At 44.7% G+C, this 26,837-nt stretch overlaps 1 protein-coding gene across 2 annotated transcripts in view; it reads right to left on the reverse strand.

Annotated features, from left to right (window-relative positions):
- RCOR1 (REST corepressor 1) overlaps positions 1-26,837 on the reverse strand; it is a 144,763-nt gene that overhangs the window by 37,025 nt on the left and 80,901 nt on the right. For both annotated transcript variants that reach the window (XM_028705407.2, XM_028705326.2), the window contains exons 4-6: positions 16,738-16,790; positions 11,065-11,226; positions 4,324-4,442 (exon numbers count right to left, since the gene is read on the reverse strand). In XM_028705407.2, coding sequence (XP_028561240.2) covers positions 4,324-4,442; positions 11,065-11,226; positions 16,738-16,790 — 334 coding nt within the window. The remainder of the gene's footprint in view (positions 1-4,323; positions 4,443-11,064; positions 11,227-16,737; positions 16,791-26,837) is intronic.

Genomic DNA, 26,837 nt, shown 5'->3' on the forward strand with positions numbered 1-26,837 from the left:
CTGGGCAAGTCAGAGATTGAAGTTGGAACCTTTGGCATGCAACGTAGATGCTTGACCACACAGCTACAGCCCCTTCCCCAAATGGGAGTCATTCTATGAAGCTGCTTTTTCAGAGTCACACGGCTGAGTCCGCCTAGATCAGCACCATCTAAGTCAGCGGTTGACAGGAGCAGTAAATCACACTAAGCAAGCTGGAGTTAACTCTTCATTAGCAAAACAGGATCTGCACAGGGGTGTCAGGCCTAATGAGCACAACTACTCATCTCCAGAAGGTCTTGCCCTGTGAAGCAGTTGCTGAGACTGTGTCCCCACCTCTCCACAGCTGCTCAAATGCCCTCCTCTCCAGGGCTTTTTCCAAGCAATCAGAGACTGCACCTCCATGAAGTCAACCTCTCCTCTACCCCTTTTCATGCCTCCTCTGGTTCTGGGAGACCAGTGGGAAGGGGAGCTTGTTGCAGCAGGAGAGGGAGACACTTGTTCCTCTTCACCAATCAGACTCATCCCTGCCTCTTATCCTTCCTCCTCCCCTGCTTCAGCTTCTGCCTCTGATGCTAGACTTCTCTCTACCATGGACTTTCCCAACTCGCTAAGCCCTGTTACTTCTTCAGCTTTGGACACCGCCTCTTCCCAGCCTTCTCCCTCTGACCACTCATTGTCATCCCACCACCAACGCCTGGGCTCTGAGCCTTCTTCCCTTGGGAGTTCCACAGCTGGCTCCTCCCACCATTCCTCTGCGCCCAACCAGCTCATGACATCAGTAGACAACATGGTGCCTTTCTGATGCTGCTGGACTACAGCTCCCATCATCCCTTGCAACTAGCCATGAGGGATGATGGGATTTGTGAGTCAGTCCAACTATCTCTGGGCGGCACCACATTGCTTGCCTCTGTTCTACAATGATAGACAGCATCCCCCCAGGGTTTCAGTCATGGGTCTCTTCCAGTCCTACTTGGGAGATGCCAGGGATTGAACTTGAGACCTACAAAGCAGACGCTGGACCACTGAGATCTCTCTCCTTCCTTTTTATTCTCTCTTAACTGTGGAAAGATCGTTGCTGACGATAATAAACTGAAGTGGTGGATAAAATTATGTTTGCTGCATGTGTTTTTATTGTTCTGCTTTATTGAACGCAGCAGCCCTGGGAATATATATACAAAAGGGCAACGTACAAACTAACAAACAAAATAAAACGTAATGTGTGAAGGGGGCTACCTGGGTGGCTTTTTATTTCCCAGTGCACCTGCTGAAGGCGGAGGAAGAATGCATGTATTTGCTTCTGCATCCACCTTTGCGTCTTGCATTTGTTGGATAAAACAATACCTTTGACTCTCAAGAATTCCCAGGCCAGCAAGCAATAGAAGCACAGTAACAAAAATATAAAGTATGCAGTGCAAGAAAGACAGTCACTCACACACACACAAACACACACACGAGTACACATGCACACACGCAAACAATTGAGAACAATAACCGCAGCCCTACTCAACCATTTTAAAAGATGAAATTCAGGAAGTTCACTTAAAAGCCTGGAAAAATAAAAGAAAACCTTCGTCTTGTGCCTAAGTGACATGGGTGTAGACACCAGGTGGGTGAAGTCTTAACGTTGAAGACCTAGATGGACTAACAGCGTGACTCAAAATAAACCAGCTTCTTAAGTTCCTAGCAATTTTCCAATTACTATTTTGCTTGCTCTGGTTCCAGTGTTAAGAGTAAGGCATGTTGGAAAATCATGCGAAGCAAGTCTACTACACATGCCTGCTCCCTTCAGTTTAGTTGCAATAGTTGTAAGTCATTGGTGTTGATGAAAGCAAGCACCAACCCAGGGCTCAGGAACATTTCTATTCTGCATTCACTCATGTTGTGCAAATGTTCCCTTCAGCGTTTGCAACCAGGCACCCGCAGGCTGCAATATTTTTTTTTTGGTCACATACATTCAGATACTGGCTTGTTTACTGAAATTGGATTGGTGCTTTTCTTTAAAAAGGCGGGGGGGGGCACCAGTTGCAATGCTGCTTGCTGTCTAGAGATCAAGCCAAAAACACTTTTTGCTCACAAGCTTATCTCAGTGATGAAATTAATACAGTTGCACCCAGCTTTCCCAAGTTTAGCTCAAGGTGGATCACAATTAAGAAACCAAGCACAATTTAAACCTGCAGTTTATCTATTCCTGGTTTTTTAAATATATATATATTTTTTTCCCCACACAAAATATACATATGCTAGCTTGGTCCCTTTCCTAAATTGTAAGAGCGGAATCACCATCTCCATAGCAACAGGCTCTCATGACTATTTTGAATCAATATTCCTGCACTGCAAGAGCACTGAATTAATGCAAAATCTAGGCTCAGGCACATCTTTGTGGAGTTTTCCCAGGGTCCAAAGGTATGGGGGGAAATACCTTGTAAATCAGATTAAGAACACGTGCGGGTCTCAAGGAAAAGGCAGGATGGAGAGAAAGCAAAACCCAACAGGGGCAGGATGGAACTATTAAGCTATTTCCCCCTTTGGGACTATTCCCATTGCAAATTTTCTGCTTGCATGTCCTCAGAATAAGCCATTAAACACACACACCTAATAATAATAATAATAATAATAATAATAATAATAATAATAATAATGCTGTTGAATGCAAGCCTTTTAGCTGCAAAAGGAAACAAAGGGGGGAAATTAACAATGGCAATATTAATGCGATGTTTCCTTGCAAACATAGAAGGTGTGAAAGGAACAAGCTGTGTCTGAACGGTCATCTCTCAACATACTTGCTGCGAAGCTGGTAGCCAGCTTGCTGCTTGCGAGAACACAGGAAACGATGGCTAGTTACACATCTCATTGAGACAGATGGAGACAGAAAGGTGCTGCATGAATGGGCAGAAGGTTCATTCATATGTTGGCTTATTAAGAACTGATTGGCTGTGTTTGAATGGGCCCAAGTTGTTGTTTTTAATGGCCTTAAGCTTTATAAGCAGAGACACACAAATGACTTTTCCCCCTTAATGCAAACCAACCCTGCCCCCGGGAATAGAATGCATGACTGGCTGACAGGGGGAGGAGAGGTGGGAATAAAAGCCCACAGCAAGGATCCCATTTACCAGAAAATCCAATTTCACAACAATGAATTAACAGGGAAGCTGCATGTTCCTATAAGCAGGCTGGGCAGAGACCCTGGCAGGGACAATCTTGACTGTGTATGTAATCACCCCATAAGACATGCCCAGTGTCCACTGGGCTCGTGAATCAAGGGGTAGTTATAAAGAAAGGTTCCTTTGGAAATTTAGGACTTTCCAAGAATGGTCTGCATTTGATCTCATGTAGCAGCAACTGATTGATAGTTCTTGCAACTTGATCAGATAGGCACTATCTAATCAGCCAGTCCTGAAATGCCAGGCTCCACCCCTTTCACTGTGTTAATTTTAGTTTTACATATACGGCCAGATACAAATGGGAAAGCACAGAGATGGACATCACTTTCAATAGACTGCAAAATCCTGCTCTTTTCGGGGGGGGAAACAAGAGCCTTGTTTGTGTGATAACTTCCAAAGGAAGCATTGCAGATCTGCAGCTGCAGAAACAGCAGAGAGCGTTTGGGCACCTGACAGGCAAACAGGTTTATAAGGGCATGAGCTTTTAGGGACAGAGGCGACAGTGTCAGGTGCAGCCACAAAACTTAGGCCACAATAATTTTTTAATTCTTTAAGGAGAAATGGTGCTTTCTATGCAATGTCATAATCCTGCTCCAACAGATCCATCATGGACAGTGAACGGGGATGATGGAAACTGCAGCCGCCATTTTGGCCACCTCTGCTTCAACAATATAATAATAATAATAATAATAATAATAATAATAATAATAATAATAATAATAATAGTGATGATGATGTCATTATTTATACCCCACCCATCTGGCTGCGTTTCCCCTGCCACTCTGGACAGCTTACAACATATCTAAAAACATAATAAAAACATCAATCCTTAAATACTTCTCTAAACAGGGCTGCCTGTTTGTTACATTTGTGTGAGATGCCCACACAGCATCAACACTGACTATTCCCACCGTACAGCCCTGTTTAGGGAAGTTTTTAATGTTTGATGCATTTAATATTTTGTTGGAAGCCGCCCAGAGTGGCTGGGGAAGCCCAGCCAGATGGGCGGGGTATAAATAATAAATTACTATTATTATTACCTTTGACTCCAAAATTGTGCGTGTTAAAAGGTATTTCTGTTCAAAGAACTCCAAACTGCCTGCATAATTCTGCACAAAACTGCGAAATATGCACCTCGAAGGGCCCTTGTTTCTAGATCCTCTGCCTTCAAATCCAAGCTTACCTTTCTTCCCTCTCCCTTTTCTGCTTCCGAGCATGACGATCCATGACACTCGTTTTGGTTCTCGTCTTTTTCCAGGAGTAGTAGAACTTCACCAGGCTTGCTATCGATTTGTCAGGAAGCTGCAGAAGACAGAATATTGGGAGCATTGAGACACCCTGCGTTACTCACGCCCCAGCTTCCAATCAGATAGCAAAGTTTGCAGAGGAAAACAGCCATGGCCCATTGTGAGCAGAAGTTGGCAATTGTTGTGTTGGACAGGGCAAAATCTGATTCTGGGATTGCTTGGGGATGAGCTAGCACTTGCCTAAGCCAGCAGCAGCGCACAAAAGGCTGGTGCATGGGTTTTTCTGGGAAATCCAAATGCAGGTGTCATTCCAGAAACCGAACACAACACAAGGGGCAAAGTGAGTGCATTATCACAGCCAATGACTTATGTATTGCTGGTCTTTGACCCACAGTTGGGTTGCACAGCGACCTAAAACGGGTCGAAACAGCAGCACTGCCACCACTCAAACAACTGTCAAAAATTAAGAAGCGGGTCCCGAAATGCCAAGGACTACTAACTTAAAATCACAAAATAAAGAGGTACACATGGGCTTGGTTTGCACATAACACCAAGCCACAGTTTGTTCAGCCCAAGTATTGCTTGTCTGAATGTGCAAAGCCAGCCAAGCTTTGGAGAAGCAACCCATGGTTTAGGTGCTCAGGTGTGATGAGAAGCTTGTGGTTTGTTGAACAAGCCGTGGTTAAAAAAAAACATGGGTTAGCATTATATGTGAACACAGCCACCGAAAGGCAACAACTTGAATGTGTTTCAGTTGGTTGCTTCTTAAGGATTCCTTTTATTTGGCTTCAGTGGAGAGGCTGGTCTTATAACTTGCCTCGCGTTCCATAACACAACACCTTCCTTTTCAAGTTTGCATGTTTTCCCCCCTCCCACCAACTTCTACCTGAGTTAGCCTTGCTTTATTTTCACTTAAACACTAATTACATTATCAGTTGTTCTGCTTTTACTGCTAGACAAGCCCAGCTTTAGAAAAAGCAATTTGCAATTAAAGAGCTGTCTCTCAATTGCATTTTTTCTTTTTCTTCCTTTTAAAAAAAGAATGTGCTTACAACCTGAAAGGGGGGCAATATTGCGTGTCATTTCCTCCTCTCATAGCACCTTATGTCCTCTGAAAACCTGTTGATAATGGCTGAGTTTCATCCACTGGTTCTCATATTGTACGGAAGGGGTCCTGCTTTGGGGAGACCAAAGTTCCTCAGATCCTGAGGCAAGTAATATTCTCCTCACCAGCCAAAATTTTTTATTATTATTATTATTATTATTATTATTATTATTATTATTATTATTATTATTATTATTACCCCACCCATCTGGCTAGGTTTCCCCAGCCACTCTGGGCGGCTCCCAACAGAATATTAATAAAAATATTAATAATAAAAAAGCTAAAGATGAGCTAAAGAGTTCCGGAGGTCCGTTCTTAACCTGAAACTGTTCTTAACCTGAGACACCACTTTGGCTAACAGGGCCTCCCGCTGATGCTGCGCCGCCGCTGCGCCATTTCTGGTCTCATCCTGAAGCAAAGTTCTTAACTCGAAGTACTATTTCTGGGTTAGCAGAGTCTGTAACCTGAAGCATCTGTAACCTGAGGTACCACTGTACTTTGGATTTCTTGGTGTAATTTCTACCCTAGTTGCCTCCTTCATCCCAGCTGCTGATCTGATGGCTGCTTTTATAGTTTATTGCTTGGCTTTTAGAGTGAGGTGTTAGAAGGGATCAGAAAAGCCTGGTTGGATGGGGAACCCCAGGCCTGGAAACATACTAGGAACCACGTACCTATGGGACCGCCTCTCCTGGTATGCCCCGCGGAGGACCTTAATGTCCATAAATAGCAACACTCTGGAGGTCCCAAGTCGCAAGGTGGTTAGATTGGTCTCAACTAGGGCCAGGGCCTTTTCAGTACTGGCTCCAACTTGGTAGAACACTCTGTCACAAGACTAGGACCCTGCAGGACTTGACATCTTTCTGCAGGGCCTGAAAGACAGAGCTGTTCTGCCTGGCCTTTGGTTTGGACTCAGTCTGACCCTTCTGTTTCCCTCCCCTCACGGTTTTGATCTATGGGCTACTTTTAAAATGAGGCTGTATTTTAAATTGCATTTTAACCTGTATTTTAAATTGTGTTTTTTTTTTCTATTATGTTTTTGTTGTAATTTTACTGCTGTTAGCTGCCCTGAGCCCGGCTCTGGCCGGGGAGGGCAGGGTATAAATAAATATTATTATTATTATTATTATTATTATTATTATTATTATTATTATTATTATTATTATTAAAAAATGTGGCCCTCCATACTTTTCCATCTGGCTCTCCCCAGGCCACACATGACCTTACCAGTTTTTCTTTGCACCTTCACTGAGTACTTTTGCCTGGCTGAGGTGTGTTCCTCAAAGACTGGTTGTGGTTTTTTTCTTCTGCCCCCCCCCCCCCCCGCTTGGCTCAGATGGAGGACAGAAAAAGTGGCATGCAAGGGCATGAAATATAGCCCACTATGAAAAGATAAAACTCACATTTGTTGCCGTGCCTACTTTTGCTCCTGGCCCCACCCACCTATGAAAGGATGTCCTATGGCCTATGAAAGGATGTCCAGAACGGAACTGCCCTTCTCCTAGTCTTTTTGAAGTCTCTGCTGGGTCGCTAGTCTGTTAACACCAAGCTGCATTGCAAAGGCCTCTGAATGATCCACTGTGGGAGAAAAGGCTGGCACTGGGTGCAGTGTATGGGTACAAAAGAGGATGCAAGTACAAAAGACAGAAAGGCCAAGCTTCGGGCTTATGCCAAAGTCAGCGAGTCAGTCTCACAGCGCTTTAAAAAAGGGCCCTGACTGACTCCAGCCACAAAAGCTGAGGCCGCTAAACATACTCTTGGGTTGCGGTATTGTTTAGGACAGCGTTTCCCAAACTTGGGTCTCCAGCTGTTTTGGGACTATAACACCCATCATCCCTAGCTAGCAAGACCAGTGGACAGGGATGATGGGAACTGTTAGTCCCAAAACAGCTAGAGACCCAGGTTTGGGAAACACTGGTTTAGGGCTTTTTGTTGGGGGATCTTGTTGCTGTAATTGGTATTAATTGTTTTTTGCATCTTTGTATTAAGGTAAAGGGACCCCTGACCATTAGGTCCAGTCGTGGCCGACTCTGGGGTTGCGGCGCTCATCTCGCTTTATTGGCCGAGGGAGCCGGCGTACAGATTCCGGGTCATGTGGCCAGCATGACTAAGCCGCTTCTGGCGAACCAGAGCAGCGCACGGAAATGCCGTTTACCTTCCTGCCAGAGCAGTACCTATTTATCTACTTGCACTTTGACGTGCTTTCAAACTGCTAGGTTGGCAGGAGCAGGGACTGAGCAACGGGAGCTCACCCCATCACAGGGATTCGAACCGCCGACCTTCTGATTGGCAAGTCCTAAGCTCTGTGGTTTAACCCACAGCGCCACCTGCGTCCCTTTATTATTTTATTTATTTATATAATAAATATAATTTATTATATTTATTTATATAATAAATATAATTTATTATATTTATTTATATAATAAATATAATTTATTATATTTATTTATATAATAAATATAATTTATTATATTTATTATATTATATTTATTATTAGATATAACAACAACAACAACAACAACAATAATAATAATAATTTATACCTCACCCTCCCCAGCCAAGGCTTGGGCTCAGGGCGGCTAACAACCAATAATAAAAAACAAGTTGAATGAATACAACTTAAAATGATCTTATGATGATCTTTGTGGAAACTGTCCCATTTGGCTGCATACTTTTCGATGTGCTTTATTTACTGTTTACAACTACTTTTGTTACGTTTGCAATTGTGTGAAACTTTTCATGTTGTAAGCCGCCCTGAGCGTGGTCTTAACTATGGAAAGGCGGCCGACAAATAAAATGAGGGAGATCATTTCCATCATTATGTTCTGATTTCCCAGTGCCGTTGCACCTCCAAAGGAATCAACCCAAAATTCCCTGCTCTCAAGCCATTCTGTCCATACTCTCTACTGGCTCCCTTCTGCCTGGAACTACCTTATAGCAAAGTGATACTAGGTCTCTCTTCCTTCTAAGTATGTCACAAAACCCATTATACATCCTTGAAGCCGTGGGTATAACGACTTTGCACTCATCTCCCGTTGAAAGGAAGCACTGAGACTGCACTCCCTTTGCCATCTATCTGTCCACCCTTGGCATGTCTCTCCCACGGCTGAAATTTAGAGTGCAAGCTCCTCCTAAGTCACTTTTTGGCTCATGTTCCTGTGTAAAGTACTATACATACATGGCTGGTGCTATCTTGGTGACCTGAAGTGACTAATTCTGCCATCGTCCTCATAACAGTACCAAATGCCACAAGAAAGCACTTTTAAGCAGGCCCTGGAAAAGTCATTTCTTCCCAAGAACCTTTCAAGCACAGCAACCATATTTATGCCTTTGGAGTGGCTTGTTCATTTTTTGCTAGTTGCTGAAAATCAATAAGACTTCACATGGAGAAGAAAGCCCTGCATCTTGCTCACTGAAAGGTCGTCTTTGTTGGTTGAAATATGTAAAACTTGGTAGTCAAAGACCCTCAACTGTGAAACAATCAAAGGCGCAATTAATTACAGGCTTCTTTACATATTGACTCAGTTCAGACAAACCTCCAAATCATGATTCGAAGGATTCCTCCACTCATCTTACATACCTTTCTCCCACAGTATAAATCCTAACCGTTGTTTTCCATCAGTCAATAATGGTGAACCCTTCCTCTCTCTGCAGTGCTGCAGTTTAGTGCTAACCATAGTTTGTTATAATGTTCCAAATCAAGAAACTGTCGCTTGAAGTCTGAAATGAGTTTGGAGAGCAAGAGCTATCCAGTTTGCAGATTTCGACATCATGGCAAACTATGGTTAAATGGGAAAGACAAAGCCACATAGGCAAAAGGATTGTGTGAGCTTGGGGCTCATTTCCAATGCTCAAATCATGAAGCAGAGCCAGGGAACATGTGGCTGGGGCTAATGCGAGTTGCAAATCCGACAACATGCAGAGGGCCAGAGGTATCCATAGCACGAAGTCATTGTCCCCCACAATACGCTACATCATTGGCTAAACGTCTACCTGTGCGTTAAGTAATTTCGTTGTCCCCGAGAGGGGGTAATGACAATAAAGATGATATTATTATTATTATTATTATTATTATTATTATTAATTATTATTACCAGTAGGAGGTGGGAGAACTCAGTATGGGATTGCCATTCTGAGTAACAGGCCCACATCTAGCTCTGCCCATAGACAACAAAACATAATTATTATTTTTAAGAACTGGTGGCAAAATAGTTAAAGAACAGGGATTAAGCTGGAAGACTTGGTAGGGTGGGGGAGGTACAGCTGTTACTTCTGCTAATTAACAGCACACAGCTTTTAGTGTGACCCGTAATCTCCAGTGAATATAAATATAACACACTTCTGTTCTTTCTTTTTTTAAAAAAAAACCCTCAAGGAAAAGCAAGAATGCAGAGATTTGGGAGAGAGGGAGTCACTTTTCTGCACGTTCTTTCTCCTAGTTGATAAAGCAAATTTATGCAAGAGCTGAGTTAAAATTTAAAACAGATACAATTAAAACAGATACAAAACACTCCTGAGCTTCTGTCATCTTAATTTCCTATATAACTCCTATATAAACAGATCTAGCCTTAGAAACCTTGCTGTGATCTTTTTGTACATGAATATTTTGATGGATGTGTTTTGGCAATCTGAAATCTCTTTCCAGGCCAAGAAAGGTGGATATGGGATTCCATATCACAATGTTGTCATCGCCGGTGTTTCACGGCAGTGGAATAATAAAATCCCCTCGCTCCATACGCCAGTATAAGGAGGGCCTGATCTCGCTCTCAGTCTATGAATTTGCTGCATCTTACACGCAACAATAATAACCTGACCATTTAGACTGCCAGACCCTCCCATCTTTATGAGATTAGTGACTTACCAGTTGTAGGTAAATCTTCGTTTTGTGTGTGTGTGTGTGTGTGTACACAGCACTTTTCTTTTCTTGAAAAACTTACTCATGAATGTTAAAACCATCAAGGGCAAAACAACAACAGAGGAATGGGGTGCACTTGAGTAGCCCTTTATGATATACGCAAATATTTATCTGACAAGTTCCCTGTCGGATCTGATTCTATTAGGATGAAACACTAGTCTCCATTTTAGAAGTATATCCCGGAGTGTTCATCTTATGTCCTTTAATTTGCATTCTCCACTGTGCTGCTTTAATGCAGCTGAGTAGAATCTCTCTTCCTCAGTAGCTGCTTTCGACATTTTGAAGGGTAGCTTTCATTCTTATCTCTGCATTTTTGCAACCTGTTTTTTGTTTGATTGTTTTTCTTACAGTATAAATGTAAAAAGGGGGAGTTCCCAACACATCATCTTTTCCCCTGTTATAATCTCGTGCCCCAAGTCTCCACCCCTCCTCCCTATCAGTGCTTCACACTTTTCGATTGTGTAGTTCATGAACAAAGTGGGGGGAAATAAACACGAAGTCCAAAAACTCAAGCTCTTGCAACTCAGCCCTCCCGTCCCCAGGCTCTAAAGATCCCTGCACCTTCCCCAACTGGAAAATCTACTTGAGATCATCCAAACCCAACATGGATCGCAGCACCCACACTCACACCTTTGCACTCAGGCCTCAGTGAAGTCTCACCATTTGCTGAATCCGGTGAAATGTTTTTCCGTGGAAACTGAAAGCCTGCTCAAACAAGACTTTGTCTTCAACCGTCCATTCGTCTGGGAAGGGGGTGAAGTTGGGCAGGTCAGCCAGAGACTTCTCAATGTTGTGCTTGTGCCAAAATAGCATTCCCAGGGCCTGGAGGAAGGAAGAGAGAGGTAACATGGATAAATGCAATAAAAAGTGGACCCACAACCAAAGGGAAACAACCGTCACCCAGGCAATTTTCATGTAAAGACCAACACTTCTACCCTTGGTTTAAAAGACCAACACTTCTACCCTTGGTTTAGTTCCTAGGTTTTAGGGCTTGGGCTGTGTTCAGATCCTTTCTGATAACCTTCTGGCAGGCTCACTGCTTTCTTACCATAAGGAGAACACAGATGTTCTGGAAGTGAAAAGCTGGCCTTGCATCCATTCCTTCCCAGTTGACTAAAGAGGCACACAGTCTCTGTTTCTGTCTGCCTCTCTCATACACACACACACACACACACAGAGAGAGAGAGAGAGAGAGAGAGAGAGAGAGAGAGAGAGAGAGAGAGAGAGACCACAACACATGCTAATCTTGAAACGATCCATTCAAAGCACAGTAAAGTCCCTGAGCAGTTTCCACAAGACTTCTAAAAGCTTTACACCACTTGGTATCTGTCTCGGAACTGAATTGATTTTGTTTATGTGCCGTTCTTTTAAGCTGTTTTCATATTTCTAACTGTTTGTTATATATCCAATCACAGATTAACTATTCCTATATAATTTAAGATGTATTATATCGTAAATTGCTTTGGGGGTGCCTTGTGGGAAGAAAGGAGGGGGAGGCTATTGGGTTGTTTTTATTTTTATTATGTATTTTGTGGCTTTATATCTTGATTTTATTCTGTGAACCGCCCTGAGACCTCCGGGTATAGGGCAGTATATCAATTCTAATAATAATAATTCTAATAATAATAATAATAGAAATAGAAATAGCAGACCACACGTATGGACTACTGAACATGCAGATGGAGTGCAATGAACAAACCACACCTTTAATTTTGTTTTGAACATCTTTGGGCATTCCCTAGACCAGGCTTCCTCAAACTTGGCCCTCCAGATGTTTTTGGCCTACAACTCCCATGATCCCTAGCTAGCAGGACCAGTGGTCAGGGATGATGAGAATTGTAGTCTCAAAACATCTGAAGGGCTGAGATTGAGGAAGCCTGCCCTAGACCATGAGGAGCAGCGCTCCTGAAGAGCAAATGAACTTCAGATGAAGTCCTCAGATCTGGTGGTCATGGCTGTACTGTCACAGAATGAGCCAGAGATTCTGCTTCTCTCTCATTCCTTCATTCATTATTTGCCTTTCGCCACCAGGGTGGGTTACAGCAATTTCAAAAGGCAATATTAAAAACCCATTTAAAACAAATTGCTGTCAAGAGAATAGGATGCGTGGCGGCTTCAAACAGCAGTTAAGACTTTGCAGTTCTCCCATCCCACCACTCTCTCGCTGGCCCCTGCTGCCCACCCTGCCCCTCTTACAGGAAACCCAGCCAGATGGGCAGGGTATGTATGTATATATAATTTATTATTATTATTATTATTATTATTATTATTATTATTATTATGCTGGCCGCTGTGGCCTCTGCCACCCGCTTTCTTGTTCGCTGGTCTTCACTGCCTGGCTGGCCACTTGCTAAGTTTGCCTTCGCACTGTAGTAAGCAGTGCCACCTATCAGGGACCATGTGAACTACAGCGTGATGACATCTCTACACACACACACACACACACATATATATAAAATTGACGGGACGCGGGTGGCGCTGTGGGTAAAAGCCTCAGCGCCTAGGGCTTGCCGATCGAAAGGTCGGCGGTTCGAATCCCCGCGGTGGGGTGCGCTCCCGTTGTTCGGTCCCAGCGCCTGCCAACCTAGCAGTTCGAAAGCACCCCCGGGTGCAAGTAGATAAATAGGGACCGCTTACTAGCGGGAAGGTAAACGGCGTTCCGTGTGCGGCTCTGGCTCGCCAGAGCAGCGATGTCACGCTGGCCCCGTGACCCGGAAGTGTCTACGGACAGCGCTGGCCCCCGGCCTCTTGAGTGAGATGGGCGCACAACCCTAGAGTCTGTCAAGACTGGCCCGTACGGGGTCAGTCAAGGGTACCTTTACCTTTACCTTTTATATATAATATCCGTGTGTTATATATGTATATTGTTCAAATGCAGAGTAAAAAATTGTGTCTTCATCATAAAACAAAAGCCACACAATGAAGGTCCCAGATGCACCTCTCTGGAGAGCGATTGCCACAACTTAGGGGCAGCTAACAAAGAATGTCCTCTCCTGGGCCACCCCCCGCTTCCAAACTTCTGAGGGTGGATGAACTACCAAGAGGGCCCCTACTGCTGGCTTTAATGCCCGAGACAGTATGTAGGTATATGCTCAGGTGTTTGTTTGTTTGTTTGTTTGTTTGTTAGCTAAGACAAAAGCCATTCAAGATCACCATGATACATTTGGGAAGGGTGGCACAAAGAATGTCTGGAAAGCCCATCTTACTAAATTCTCTTGTACAGAAGAGCACCAAAGTTGAAGGCACGGCGTCACCTCTGAACCCCACCAAGTTGCATGTGCTACACGATCCAGTCTTTCCTCCTTATTTCCTCCACACAGCAAACATTTCAGAAAGGACCAACTATCTCACGGTCATAGTTTTAAAAAAGGTTAATTTGGCAGCACTGTCTCCTCAAGTAAAATTATTATTCCCTCCATCTGTTGGTTAAAATGCCCTGGAACAAACCTCTTAATTCTCTGCAAGTTATATATAGATCACATATCTCTTGGCCAAAACCTTTTGACTCAGGTTATTCAAAGTGAAAGTGCTAACTTTGATGCTGGGATTTCCCTTTCCCCGAGCCCATTTTGCAATGCAAATTGTTATTATTATTTTTTTTAAAAAAAGGTTTTCTTCATTGGTAGAAAAGTCATCACTTCGTGATTTCCTGAAGCTCCACATTGGTCAGCACACGCAAGACCCTGCTGCTCAGTTCTGTGTCATCACGCACTCATTGCTCAATATCTAGGGAGTTTTCCTTCTTGGAATTCCCTTCAACATGACTCACTGTGAAAATAACCTTTTTAAAATGAAATAGTAGTTTCTTCCTTTCCGCCCCTTTCTAACCTCTCAGTAGGGACGGTGCCTCGTCAAATAATAGAATAACCAAAGCATAAAGTTATGCATTTCTCTACTTGTATCATTCAAGAATTAAGTGGATCCTATTCGCCGCCTTCTCCAAATCTACCTTAGTTCCATGAGTCAGAGTGCTCCAGTAGTTTCCAATTTAGGCTGTGTACACGCGGGTGGCGCTGTGGGTTAAACCACAGAGCCTAGAGCTCGCTGATCAGAAGGTCGACGGTTCGAATCCCCGCGAGGGGGTGAGCTCCCATTGCTCGGTCCCTGCTCCTGCCAACCTAGCAGTTTGAAAGCACGTCAAAGTGCAAGTAGATAAATAGGTACCACTCCAGCGGGAAGGTAAACAGCGTTTCCGCGCGCTGCTCTGGTTCACCGTGCTAGCCACATGACCTGGAAGCTGTACGCCGGCTCCCTCGGCCAGTAAAGCGAGATGAACGCCGCAACCCCAGAGTCGGCCACGACTGGACCTAATGGTCAGGGGTCCCTTTACCCTTTACCTTTTTACATGCCATACATTTAAAGAACATGGCTTTCTCCCAAAAGAATCCTGGGAATTGTAGCTTGTTTGGAGAGCTGGAGCTTGTAACGTCTGTGAGGGGTAAACTATAATTCCCGGGATTCTTTTGGGAAGGTCATAGAATCCTAGAACTATAGAGCTGGAAGGAAACCGGAGAGTCATCTAGTCCATCCCCCCTGCAATGCAGCCATCCTTCGGTGAGCTCAAACCAACAACCTTCTGGTTAATAGCCAGACGCACTGACCCATCGCACCACAGCCATGGGGTGGTGTTCTTTAAAGGCTCCATCCATACACGCCATACATTTAGATAGATCTAGGAAATGGGTACATAGGGAAGAAGAGAGGCATCCATACACATACTATGATATTTTCAACTGGTCAGAAGAGATACAGAAAAGCATGAATCAATTTTCTCTCTCATCTGCTACCCCTTAGGTTCAAAACTAAACGGAAACATGTGTAATTAAAACAATCACATATCCACATCCACTTCTATTCTCTCCTTCTTTTGTCATTTTCTGGTGTCACTTTTTAGACTGGGCAGCAACCAGCGTTACGATTTCTCACGTTTATATCCCAGAGCATATATCCTACACATGTTATCCTCACAAAAACCCTGGGAGGTACGTGAAGCTGAGAGTAAGCGATTGGCCGAAGGTCACCCAGTGAGTTTCACGGCTCAGTGGGGATTAGAACGCTGAACTCTTGGGTCCTAGTCCAATACTCTAACCATGACACCACACTGGCTTCCTAGAGTACTTCTGCTGTGGGACAGCTATATAAATTAGATAGGTAAATAAATTTGGGGAAAGCAAAATGTATTTTCCTTGAAGCTTGCATTCGTTTCATTGTGAATTGTTTTTATTGGGGGTTTTAATCTGTTGTAGACTGCATTGATATTTTTTCTTTAAAACATAAAGTGATATAGAATTTATTATTATTATTATTATTATTATTATTAGGCAAAAAAAACCCTAGACATTTTGTTGTGGCAACCGTAACCTAGATTTAAGGCGCCATTGGGCTTATACATCTATGTTTCTAACGCTCCTTCACAATTTATGGCCACACACATTCTTCTGAACACCTGAAGAGACCTTCTGCTTAGCTCCTATCTGTGCATTTTCCTGTTTCTGAACCATCTTAAGGAGTTTGTAGAGAAGCTGTGCCAGTGAATGTTCTTCTTGGCAATTTAGAAACAAAGGCAAAGCTCACCTGTCTAGGCAGGCATCTAGCGGGTTTATGTTTCATGACGTCACTTACTGGTCTTGCTGTGTGTCCTTTTGTACTGTGGATTTTTTTTTAAAGGTATTAGCCTTTGTTGTTTGTTTGGTATATACGTTTTGAGCAAGACTTTAATGTTTCCAGCCAGCCTGACCTTTTACGGAGAGGCAAGATATTAAATGTGCTTGTTTATACATAAATACACCCAAGAATGGCAGATAAGGATCATGTCAAATGGTTTTCTCCTTGCCTGCCCACCCCACCCCACACCTTATTTTGGTTAGAAACAGGAGTAAAACATCCCCACAGTGGTTTTAAAAAATTAAGATGTGTAGGCTAAGAAATGGAAACGATAACAAAATCCAACGTACTGGGAATGATTAGTAAAATATCTGCTTATTCCAGACATCAAAAAATTAACTGCATTGGTCCAAAGGGGAGAAGGAAGACTGCAGTACAACAGTCTGGTTTACAGGTGAATTTGTTTCATTAACAACTGGAATGCAAATGATGGAAATGCAGAGTGTTGGGCTAGGATCTGGGACACCAAATTTCACTTACCTCACAGGGTTGTTGTGAGGATTAAATGAAGAGACTTATGTAAACCACCTTGGAGGAAAAGTGGGGTATAAATGCAATCAATCAATCAATCAATCAATCAATCAATAATACTGGAAATGAATCTTCCCTTTAGAAAAAGTCATCATTTGGTTAATAGGACACTATAATTTTTTGAATTGTTTTCAGTACCTGCTCCATGTTGTAGCCGTGCTTTTCTTTTGCAATAGCGATGTATTCATCCACTGGGGAGAATTGGGGAGAGAGAGAAAGGGAGGGAGAAAGAGAATTAGATATTGAGCAACAAAAGCTTCGGAAAAGCACAATATTCCCCTCCGTGAAGAAAAGACGATGCATACTTCTGATCCTCTGAACGCAAGCCAGAAAATAAGTTATCAAAACTGCCTATCTATTATTATGACTTATCACTTATAAAGCACCTACAATTTGCTGAGCACCACACAGGGATTAAAAACAACAAGAGAGTGCCTGCCCACAGGTTTACAATTGGAAAGGCTCAGAAAAACAACAAAATGGGCTGGGGAGGGAAAACTGGATGGGAAGATAAATTATTGAAGTTGCTTAAGCCCTATTTACAGGCTACTTTTTGCATGCAGGGCACTCGCCCTTCTATGCTGCAGCGAGGCCACGCTCCTTGCCCCAATGCCACTGTCAGGAGTTCAGCGTACACTCGAGTAGGACCCTGGCAGAGACACATGCCCGACTGGCATGTTCTCTCCCTCTTAGTCAATCGTTCAGGAGCTTCACAAACTTTCTTCAGCCCAAAAATCACAGCGACCGATGCCAACCGACACCGGCACAGTTAGGGATCCGCAGAGTCTTCGCAGCATACATGTGACAGACCTCAGCAACTGAGCATTTTGGCTAATCTACTTTATTTACATATAAACACACACACGGAGCACTGCACCATGGCTCCCTCTCTCTCTCAAGCATCAGATTGCAAAGAGAAAAAGAACAAAGGACAACAGTCCCACTTCATGGAACACAGTAACACAAACATCCTGTCTCCGTCACTTCCCACTGTGGAGTCAAAACATATACCTTCATGTGATAGACAACAATCCCATGACTGCAATCATGGAGCAGGAATTCTAACAGCAACATCAGCGCTAGACCCACCAGCTGAGCACGGCCCTCAGCAAAGCATTTCCCCATTCTGGCTTGAAACCATGGGTGCCCTCTGCCAGTGGCAGAGTGTATGCCCGCGCTGCCTGGGGCAAGCGAGGGGTGTGTGCCAACGAGGGGACGGGGCGCAGAGGGCGCCCTCCGTGTGCCACAGTTCAGGGTTAGGAGAGGAGCAGGGAAGCTGCTCTCCACTCTCCACCTGACCCAGTGGTGGAGGCAGAGCTTTTGTGGCCGGGGGCATCTCACCATGGTCAAGGTGCAATGCTCTCCGCTGCAGAGTCAGAAGTGACATGGTGGGAGAGCTGCTGTCACCTGGCGCGAGGTGTGCCACGGCTGAGGAGGGTGGGCAGCAGCGCTGCCACCCACTCACCTGCTCTCTCTCCTCCCCCCCCATTAAACCTGCCCTGGGGGGCGGAGCTATACCAGGCACAAGCACCGCAGTCAGGCACGGAGCCAGGCTCCGAAGGAGGAGCCTGCTGTGTGCACCCCCTCTCAAGATTGCGCCCGGAGCCACAGCCCCCCCATGCTACACCTCTGCCCTCGGCACAAATGAATCTCGGCTGAACCCAGCAGGGACAAAGCTCTCTTCTCTTCCATTTCTTCAATCCCAAGGCAACCAGCAGCGTTCTCTGTCTGATGGGGAATGAGCAAGCAAGCTCCCTGTTGCTGGACAGCTGAGGTTTTCCCCATGACATTACTTTCTTTCCTGGGAGGCAAACCTCCCTGGGCCTTGGGATATTGTATCCTGAACGCCTTGCACACCACAGCCCACGTGGCAAGCTCTGTGGAAACATGAATGTGCATATGAAATGTCAAGTACAGTGGTACCTCGGGTTACATATGCTTCAGGTTACATACGCTTCAGGTTACACACTCCACTAAGCCAGAAATAGTGCTTCAGGTTAAGAACTTTGCTTCAGGATAAGAACAGAAATCGTGCTTCGGCGGCGCAGCGGCGGCAGCAGGAGGCCCCGTTAGCTAAAGTGGTGCTTCAGGTTAAGAACAGTTTCAGGTTAAGAACAGACCTACGGAACGAATTAAGTACTTAACCCGAGGTACCACTGTATTTCACCGCCAGGAACATAGCATGGCTGACCAGTCTCGTTTTCTTCTTATCAGTGGGCGTCTCTCTGCACACAGACCTGCAGAAGCTGCCTTTCCTATGCTAAATCGACATTGTTGAGCGCTGCCTTTCTATGACTTGGTTCCTGAAGCAGCTAGAAAACCCTTTGATGTCTTGGGGAGACGGTCACTGGAAAGGGAGGGCTAATGAGGTCACGAGATGCAAGGCCAGTTTGCTATGGCTTCCTCCCTGATCCACTCCCTTCCAAAGATAACAGTGTACAGCTCAGCAGAAACTCTCAAAGGGACAACACTACGTAGGTGGTGCCAATTATGCATTACAGCAGCAATGTGGGAATGAAACAGTTCCCATGCAGCTGCTTTAATTTACAACCACAGAAGGAAACGGCGCTTGCATTTTCTTGCACCATTTTATACCATCCTCTGCCCACCCACTCCCCACAGGGAACGATCCCAACTACCGTATTTTTCGCCCTGTAGGACGCACTTTTTCCCCTCCAAAAATGAAGGGGAAATGTGTGTGCGTCCTTTGGGGCGAATGCAGGCTTTCGCTGAAGCCTGGAGAGCGAGAGGGGTCGGTGCGCACTGACCCCTCTCGCTCTCCAGGCTTCAGGAAGCTATCCGCAAGCCTTGGGAGCCTGCGGGAGTTCCCGCCGGGCTCCCTAGGCTTGCGGATAGCAGCCTGCATCCTGAAACCCGGGGCACGCAGCTGAGCGTGCCCTGGGCTTCGGGCAGCTCTCCGCAAGCCTGGGGAGACCAGCGCAACTTCCCGCTGGGCTCCCTAGGCTTGCGGATAGCAGCCTGTTCTGGGGGCTGGGGTCAGGGGAAGCTCGGGCTTCCCCCGCCCCAGCCCTGCGCCTGGGGGGGGGGGGAATAAAATTTTTTTTCTTTATTCCCCCCCCCCCAAAAAAAAACTAGGTGCGCCCTATGGGCTGGTGCACCCTATGGGGCGAAAAATACGGTACATTTTGCATGTTGATGCTGTTTACTACGCTTTTTAAAAAACAACAACAACGTGGTTTAATGTTGCCAGTGAAGGATGATCTGTGTATTCTGAAAGGTGGGTTATATGTAATTGTAAGGTTAAGTATAATAAGCTGTCGAAAAGCACTTTACAATAAAAATAAAACTGACCGTTGCAAAAAGCAACAAAGAGCAACAGATAAAATAAAGAAGCTAGTAGCGTTTATACATACATACACATTTTTAAATGTGTCAACTCTCTTGGCTTACTAGGGCAACCAAGGAATTTTATCTGGAGGGTCAAACAAAAACAGAATTTTTTAACTCTTGAAAGAAAAGGGCTTCTTTCTGGAATGCTCCCCGAGAACAAACAAGGCAGACTTCCCCAGGGAGAGAGCTCCTAACCCCAAGTGCACACACAAGGCAGGCGAAAGTGCTAGAATCTGGCATACCCTGCTGGCCATTTACTTGGCGGTATTGCTGCGGCCAGCAGAGCAAGGCGCCATCTGACCGTAGAGATCAGGTTGCAGAATCGCTATAATGCATTGCGGATCAGGTTGCGGAATTTCCGGCTTTTCTAAAACGAACACGGAGAAAGCAAGAGATAGAAAGAAGCTGCCCTCCGATTCTCCTAACACTAGAATTCGTGGACATCCAACGGGACAGGTAAAAGAAAGCATTTATTTACGCGCCGCATAGTTAAAATGATGAGATTCATTCCCACAAGAGGCGGTGATGGCCGCCAACTTGGGCGGCTTTGCAAGAGGGTTAGACAAATTCATGCTATCAATGGCTATTTGCCCTGATTTTCTACCTCCGCTGTGAATTCTGGTTGCTGGAAACCGCAGAAGGGGAGAGGACTATTGCGTTTGGATCCTCCTTGTGGGATCCTCTTAGGGATCTGGTTGGTCACAGCCATGGTTCTTCTTATGCCACACGTTAAGCACCCCCAGGTATAAATGCCTTTTCTCTCTATTCCATTCATTTCTCTGCACCTCCCTGCTCCAGAAACTCAGTCCTTAAAGGCTCCAATATGTATATGGCAGGTTTCCATCATGAGCCACCCTTCTCTTGAGTACAGCACAGCTCCCATTAACTGGCTTTTAGCATGAAGCGAAGTCCACCTTCCAGATAACATTTTAACCCCTCCCCACTCCCCGGAAGATCAATAAAAAGCAGGACAGATAAAAAGTTCTCTCTTACAAATTAGCCTCTTAACGTCCTAATGTCTGCGGCAATTAAAGTCAGGGTTTTTACTGTCCATTAAAAGCCCCTCTCCTTGCTGCCAATTCAACTTAAGGGTATAAAAGGGGGTGGGAGTATCCTACAGCAATAGCACCTTTAAAAGCAGCTGGAGTGACGTGTGTGTGTGTGTGTGTGTGTGTGTGTGTGTGTGTGTGTGCCATTTTAGAAATAAAAAGCAAAACCTGGTCACTGTGGCCAGTGGGGTGGATTAAACATGGGTCCAAAGTTGAGGCTGAGCATGTGAATAAGATTTTAATAGAGAAAACGAAAGCAAGTTTCCCAGAACCGAAAGACGGCACGCCCCAAGGGGAAAGAGGGACTGTGATCTATTGTTTCATTACCTTGAGAAATTATTGATAGCAGATGAGAAGTGTTTTGTTCGGCCTGCTTCACATTCCGCAGGCACAAGCCCCAAACGCTCGTCGCTCTTAGCTTCCGCGAATAAAACGTAGTAGAGAGTTTGCACTGGGATAACCTTTTTCTCTCCAAAGCAGAAAAAAGGAGGCAGGGGTCGAGAGGGGACAGGCTGTGCGGCAGCTGCCGACATGGTGGACTCCAGATGTTGCTGGAATCCACCAACGCAGCCACGGCAGGGCCAATGACTCATGGGTAGCAAAGGCTTGAGCTCAGTAACATCTGGAGGGTACCACAGAGAAGGTGCACACATGTGGGGAAGCTCATGTGTGTTTAAGTGGCACTCGTTCTCTCTCGGAGCCAGGGTGGTCTTTAGCAGATGCGGCGCCGGGGTGCAAATACCCAGCTAGGTTAAGAGTTCTGAGAAGTTTTAAAGCTCAAGGTTGTCATCTGAACTAGCCAGATGTTTAACTGAGAATCAACCCCTGTCAGGCCATTGTTTGAAAAACAAGACTTTGGAGCTGTCTGGCCCCAAAATGGCAACTAGACATTCTATTTTGGGGACTGTAACCAGGGACAGTCCACATATATATTGGCCTCTTCCGACTTCTTTTCCTTAACGGCTCCTGCTCAGGCTGTACAGAAAAAGCATTATGGTTCCTGAAATTCCTTCCGGTTGTGCAGATAAAATATATCTGACGAATTTTACAGGACATGTTGCTAGTGTGTGAAAACAGCTCAGATCCAATTATCCCCATGCATGCACCTCCAGATGGTGGAGATGTCAGGAGCCATCCTGGTGCCCACGCATATTCACTTGGTCGCAAGAAATGGATGGTCTTGGGCTAATCACCAACGCCTGGCCTCGCAGGGTTTTAATGAGGATAATATCGTCGAGGGCCTTCTGGCGGTTCCCTCACTGCGAGAAGCCAAGTTACAGGGAACCAGGCAGAGGGCCTTCTCGGTAGTGGCGCCCGCCCTGTGGAACGTCCCCCCACCAGATGTCAAAGAGAAGAACTAACAGACTTTTAGAAGACATCTGAAGGCAGCCCTGTTTAGGGAAGCTTTTAATATTTGATGGACTACTGTATTTTAATACTTTGTTGGAAGCTGCCCAGAGTGGCTGGGGAAACCCAGCCAGATGGGCGGGGTATAAATAATAAATTGTTGTTGTTGTTGTTGTTGTTGTTGTTGTTGTTGTTGTTGTTGTTGTTGTTGAGTGGCTGGGGAAACCCAGCCAGATGGGTGTGGTATAAATAATAGATGATGATGATGATGATGATGATGATGATGATGATGATGATAAAGAGGGGAACGATGCATGCATGCCACCATGTACCTCACCTTGAGCTCCTAGGAGGAAAGTTGGGACAATAATGCAATAATAAACCAAATAATTTATTAGAACATTTTTTGTGGGGTCTGCGCATAGAAGACTCTTGGCGTTCTTGTTTCTGATTTTGTTCGGTTGGGTTCGAATAAAGAATAACCAACCTTCTCGTTGTCTTCCTAATTCACACTTGAGGAGCTATTTTGCCATGTCCTCCAGGAACAGAAGAGAGTGCTAGCCTCAGACATCAATGAAGAAACTGAAGAACTTAATGTAGCCTGAATGGGGCACAAGAGTTGCCTGAGAATGTTCAGTGGGCATGGAATGCTAACTGACCACTGGAGGGAAGCTATGCGGGGATTGGAGTGACTTGAATCCAGAACACAAGCGCTCCACACTGGCAATGTTTTGTTATAGGGTCCCCCATGTCTTTTTATGAACATCCCTTTGTTATTTCCCTAATTCATCAGATTTTATGGGGTAGCACTGGCATAGGCGTTACTGGCTTTATTCGCTAACTCATTTGTTTATATATTGCTTCCCATTACCATACATTTATGTAATTCATGTACGTCTCTCCTGCAACATTCCTTCTCTCTTTTCGTTGCCTTGCCTTGCCTGAAGACAGGTACAAGTTCTAGTTATCTCGCAATCCTAGCCAGCACTGATACCAAATAAGAACACTTAAGGGACAGAGAACAGGCAACTTCTTTACGACCCTTTTTTATGGTATTTATATATCACTCCTCCAAAGATCAAGCCAGCTTGTAACACACACACAAACAAATAAAACACAAAATAAAACAAACCACCGGCAATATATAATACAGCAGCAGCAGTACTAGTCTTCAACAGCTAGTCTGGAAATATTAGAGCTGCCTTAAAAAGTCGGATTGCCTGTCCATATGGCCTACGACTGTCTACACCAGTATTTCTCAAAATGGGGTCTCCAGAGGTTTTGGGACTACAACTCCCATCAACCCTTGCTAGCAAGACCAATGCTCAGGGAGGATGGGAACTGTAGTCCAAAAACAGTTGGAGTTTGGGAAACAAAGGTCTACACAAACCTCCTCCAGCATGGTGACCACCAGATGCTGTTGAACTCCAACTGACATCAGCTCCAGCCTCCATGGCCAGTGATCAGGGATGGTTGGAGTCCAAGAACATCTCTAACATCGGGTTAGAGAAGGATAGTCTACATACTCATTGTCAGCATCAACCCAGGGTCTCAAAGCTGTTCATTCCATGAGGATTCCGCTCAACACTCTTTCTCATGGTGTTCTGGAAGCAAGCCTCAGTTACGTTTTGTTCTGAGTTGTTTTTGTTTGCTTTTTGTAATTAGTTGCCATCATGCCAAATATTTTTGTCATATAATCATAGACTTGTATCATCGGAAGGGACCCTGTGGGTCATCTAGTCCAACCCCCTGCAATGCAGGAATCTCTACTTAAGCATCCATGAGAGGTTGGTCATCCAACCTCTGCTTAAAAACCTCTAAGAAGGGGTGCTTTCCACTGTGGAACAGCTCGTACTGTCAGAAAGTTATTCCTGAAGTTTAGTTGGCATCTCCTTTCTTGTAACTCGAATCAATTGTCATTTAAATTTTGGTAAGAGATTTCTAATCTGAGATACTAAGGTGGTTCTCGGAGAGGCAGCTGAAAAGCTGTTTAAGAAACCTTGGGAGTAAATAATATAAAATGCAGGTGGGATTTCGTGCCAAGTCAACCCTAACCAATCTTAAGCACAAGCTCAGTAAATTACCCCTTTAGTGAACTGTGCATAACAGGGCAAGCTCTTCTTCTTGCAAGAGGACCTAAAATCTTTTAGGTCACCAGAATGAGGGTTGGTCTACACATGCAGCGTGTGAACTGGTAGAGTCCTGAGCTGCTAGAACAGACTCTACCAGTTCTTGCTGTAGGTGTTCTTCTGGGTGTTCCTCAAAATCTATAGGAAAGTGTTCTAGGCCACCTGCTCTGGATAGTCCAACATCCTTCCCTCAAACGGATGCTCTACAGACATTCTGGACTACAGTTTCCATCAGCCCCAAAGAGCATGGCAAGGGATGATGGGAGTCCTAGTTCATTCTCCTTCTTCTTCAAGACATTCACACCTCACTGGCTCTGCATCTCTCAACCAGGCCTGAGACTCCAGCCAAAGTGACGCTGTGCAGGTCTACCCTTCAGTGATAGGCCAGAGCTCATTTATTAGTGTTATGCTAAGGATGAACATCTTTTTTCACTCTAATCTTTTTAGCTCATTATGTTAATTATGAAAAATGGAAAGCCTAAGTAACCATCAGCAATTGAGATTAATTAAGGAATAATCAGTAATTTCACATAAACACAAGTCCCCACTAATTTAAAAAGCTATTATATACTGCAAGTGCTAGCGATAGAACTGGTGGCATACAGACCAATATCCAAGAGGGAGCTGTGCTAAAACAAAAACTAGAGTAACAGAAAACGTAAATGCACCCTGCTTTCCCTCTGAGAGCTGGTATCCTCACAGGAATTTCCAAACTATTCCTCTGCAGTGTGGTGGAGCTGAATTGAGGGTTTTTTTTGGCCATTGACTTGGTGGGAATGTTGCCCCATAGCAGAAGTACTCTAGGAAGGCAGTGTGGTGCAGTGGTTAGAGTGTAGGACTAGGACCTGGGGGATTAGAATCCCCACTCCGCCATGAAGCTCACAGGCTGGCTTTGGGCCAGTCACAGCCTCTTAACCTACCTCACAGGGTTGTTGTAGGGATTAACCGAGAGGAGCTGGGTAAACCATTTACTCCTTGGAGTAAATGCAATAAATAAGCTCTTCTGCTTGCCTTCTTGAGAAAGCTGGAGGGGCCAGCCAGATGGAGATGTCAGTCATCAACCTGGCATCTAGAGATCTCCATGTGGTTGCAAATGGACATTTGACAGTTGCAAAACGTGCCCAGGGAATTTCTACAGTTGCCATATTTCAAAAGGTGACAATCCAGACACAAAAGTTGTTCAGCCTTTTTTTTGTTTTGCAAAATCTCCCCCCCCCCCAAAAAAAATGAAGTTATTAAGCTACAGTGGTACCTTGGTTTAAGAACAGCTTAGTTTACGAACAACTTGGAATAAGAACGCTGCAAACCCGGAAGTAGGCTTTTTGGTTTGTGAACTTTGCCTTGGAAGCAGAACACGTTTCGCTTCCTGTTGAGTGTGTTCCATTTGTAAATTGAGTCCTCCTCTGCTGTGGGAAAGCACGCCTTGGTTAAAGAACGCTTTGGTTTAAGAACGGACTTCTGGAACAGATTAAGTTCGTAAACCAAGTTACCACTATATTTTGAAGGAAGTTCGCCAAAATCTAGACTTCCGACATGGATTGCCATACCTCTGGATTTTCCCAGACATCTCAGTGATTTCTGCCTGGACACTGTTTCCGACTCCTGTATGTCTTGGAAATTCTGGATGTATAGCAGTCCTAGAATTTCTAACACTGGAGCAAAAGTTTCATAACAGGACTGTTGTGCCTTTGCTCCTGCTTAGCGTTACGTGAATGATGCAAACATGCAATGTGTTAATATGGAGCCAACACTGATAGATGCATACTTCAAGAATCTCAGGAACAGACCAGAGGAGAAGGCCTATGTCCAAGTGGTTGATTGACTGCTTAGCACGCAGAAGGTGCCAGATTCAGTCCTTACCAATTCCAAGTAGGGTTGGGTAATCTACTTGCCTGAGTCAGTGTAGATAATACTCTGTGTGTACATCAACTTCCTATGTTCCTATGACCTAAAATAAGTTAAGATAGGAAAGTTCTTTCACATACACAACACACTCGCTCCTCTCCTTTTGGCTCTGCAAACACAATGCCAGTCCCTTCAATGATTTCATGCATGTGTCAGGTTTTTTCTTTTATTAATGAATCGGTAATGTGTGTGGGTTTAGCTTTCACGCAAGACCTGCAGACTGCCAAGCCAGCTCCCGTCGGCTGATTCAGTTGCACGCTCATTCATAAAAGGCGGATGGCAGCGTGTGTGCAGACACATGAGTCACCCCATACCTAGAAAAGCAAAACGTGGAGAGCGGTTCTGCATTTTAGTGAAGGCATCTGGCGAGGAAATGTTATTTACTCAATTCATGTGTCGCTTGCCACTCATTAGTCGCTCACCACGCAAGGAGTCTCCAAGAAACTGAATAATGTAA

The sequence above is a fragment of the Podarcis muralis genome, chromosome 1 (genome assembly GCF_964188315.1).
Source record: "Podarcis muralis chromosome 1, rPodMur119.hap1.1, whole genome shotgun sequence".
Lineage (NCBI taxonomy): Eukaryota > Metazoa > Chordata > Lepidosauria > Squamata > Lacertidae > Podarcis > Podarcis muralis.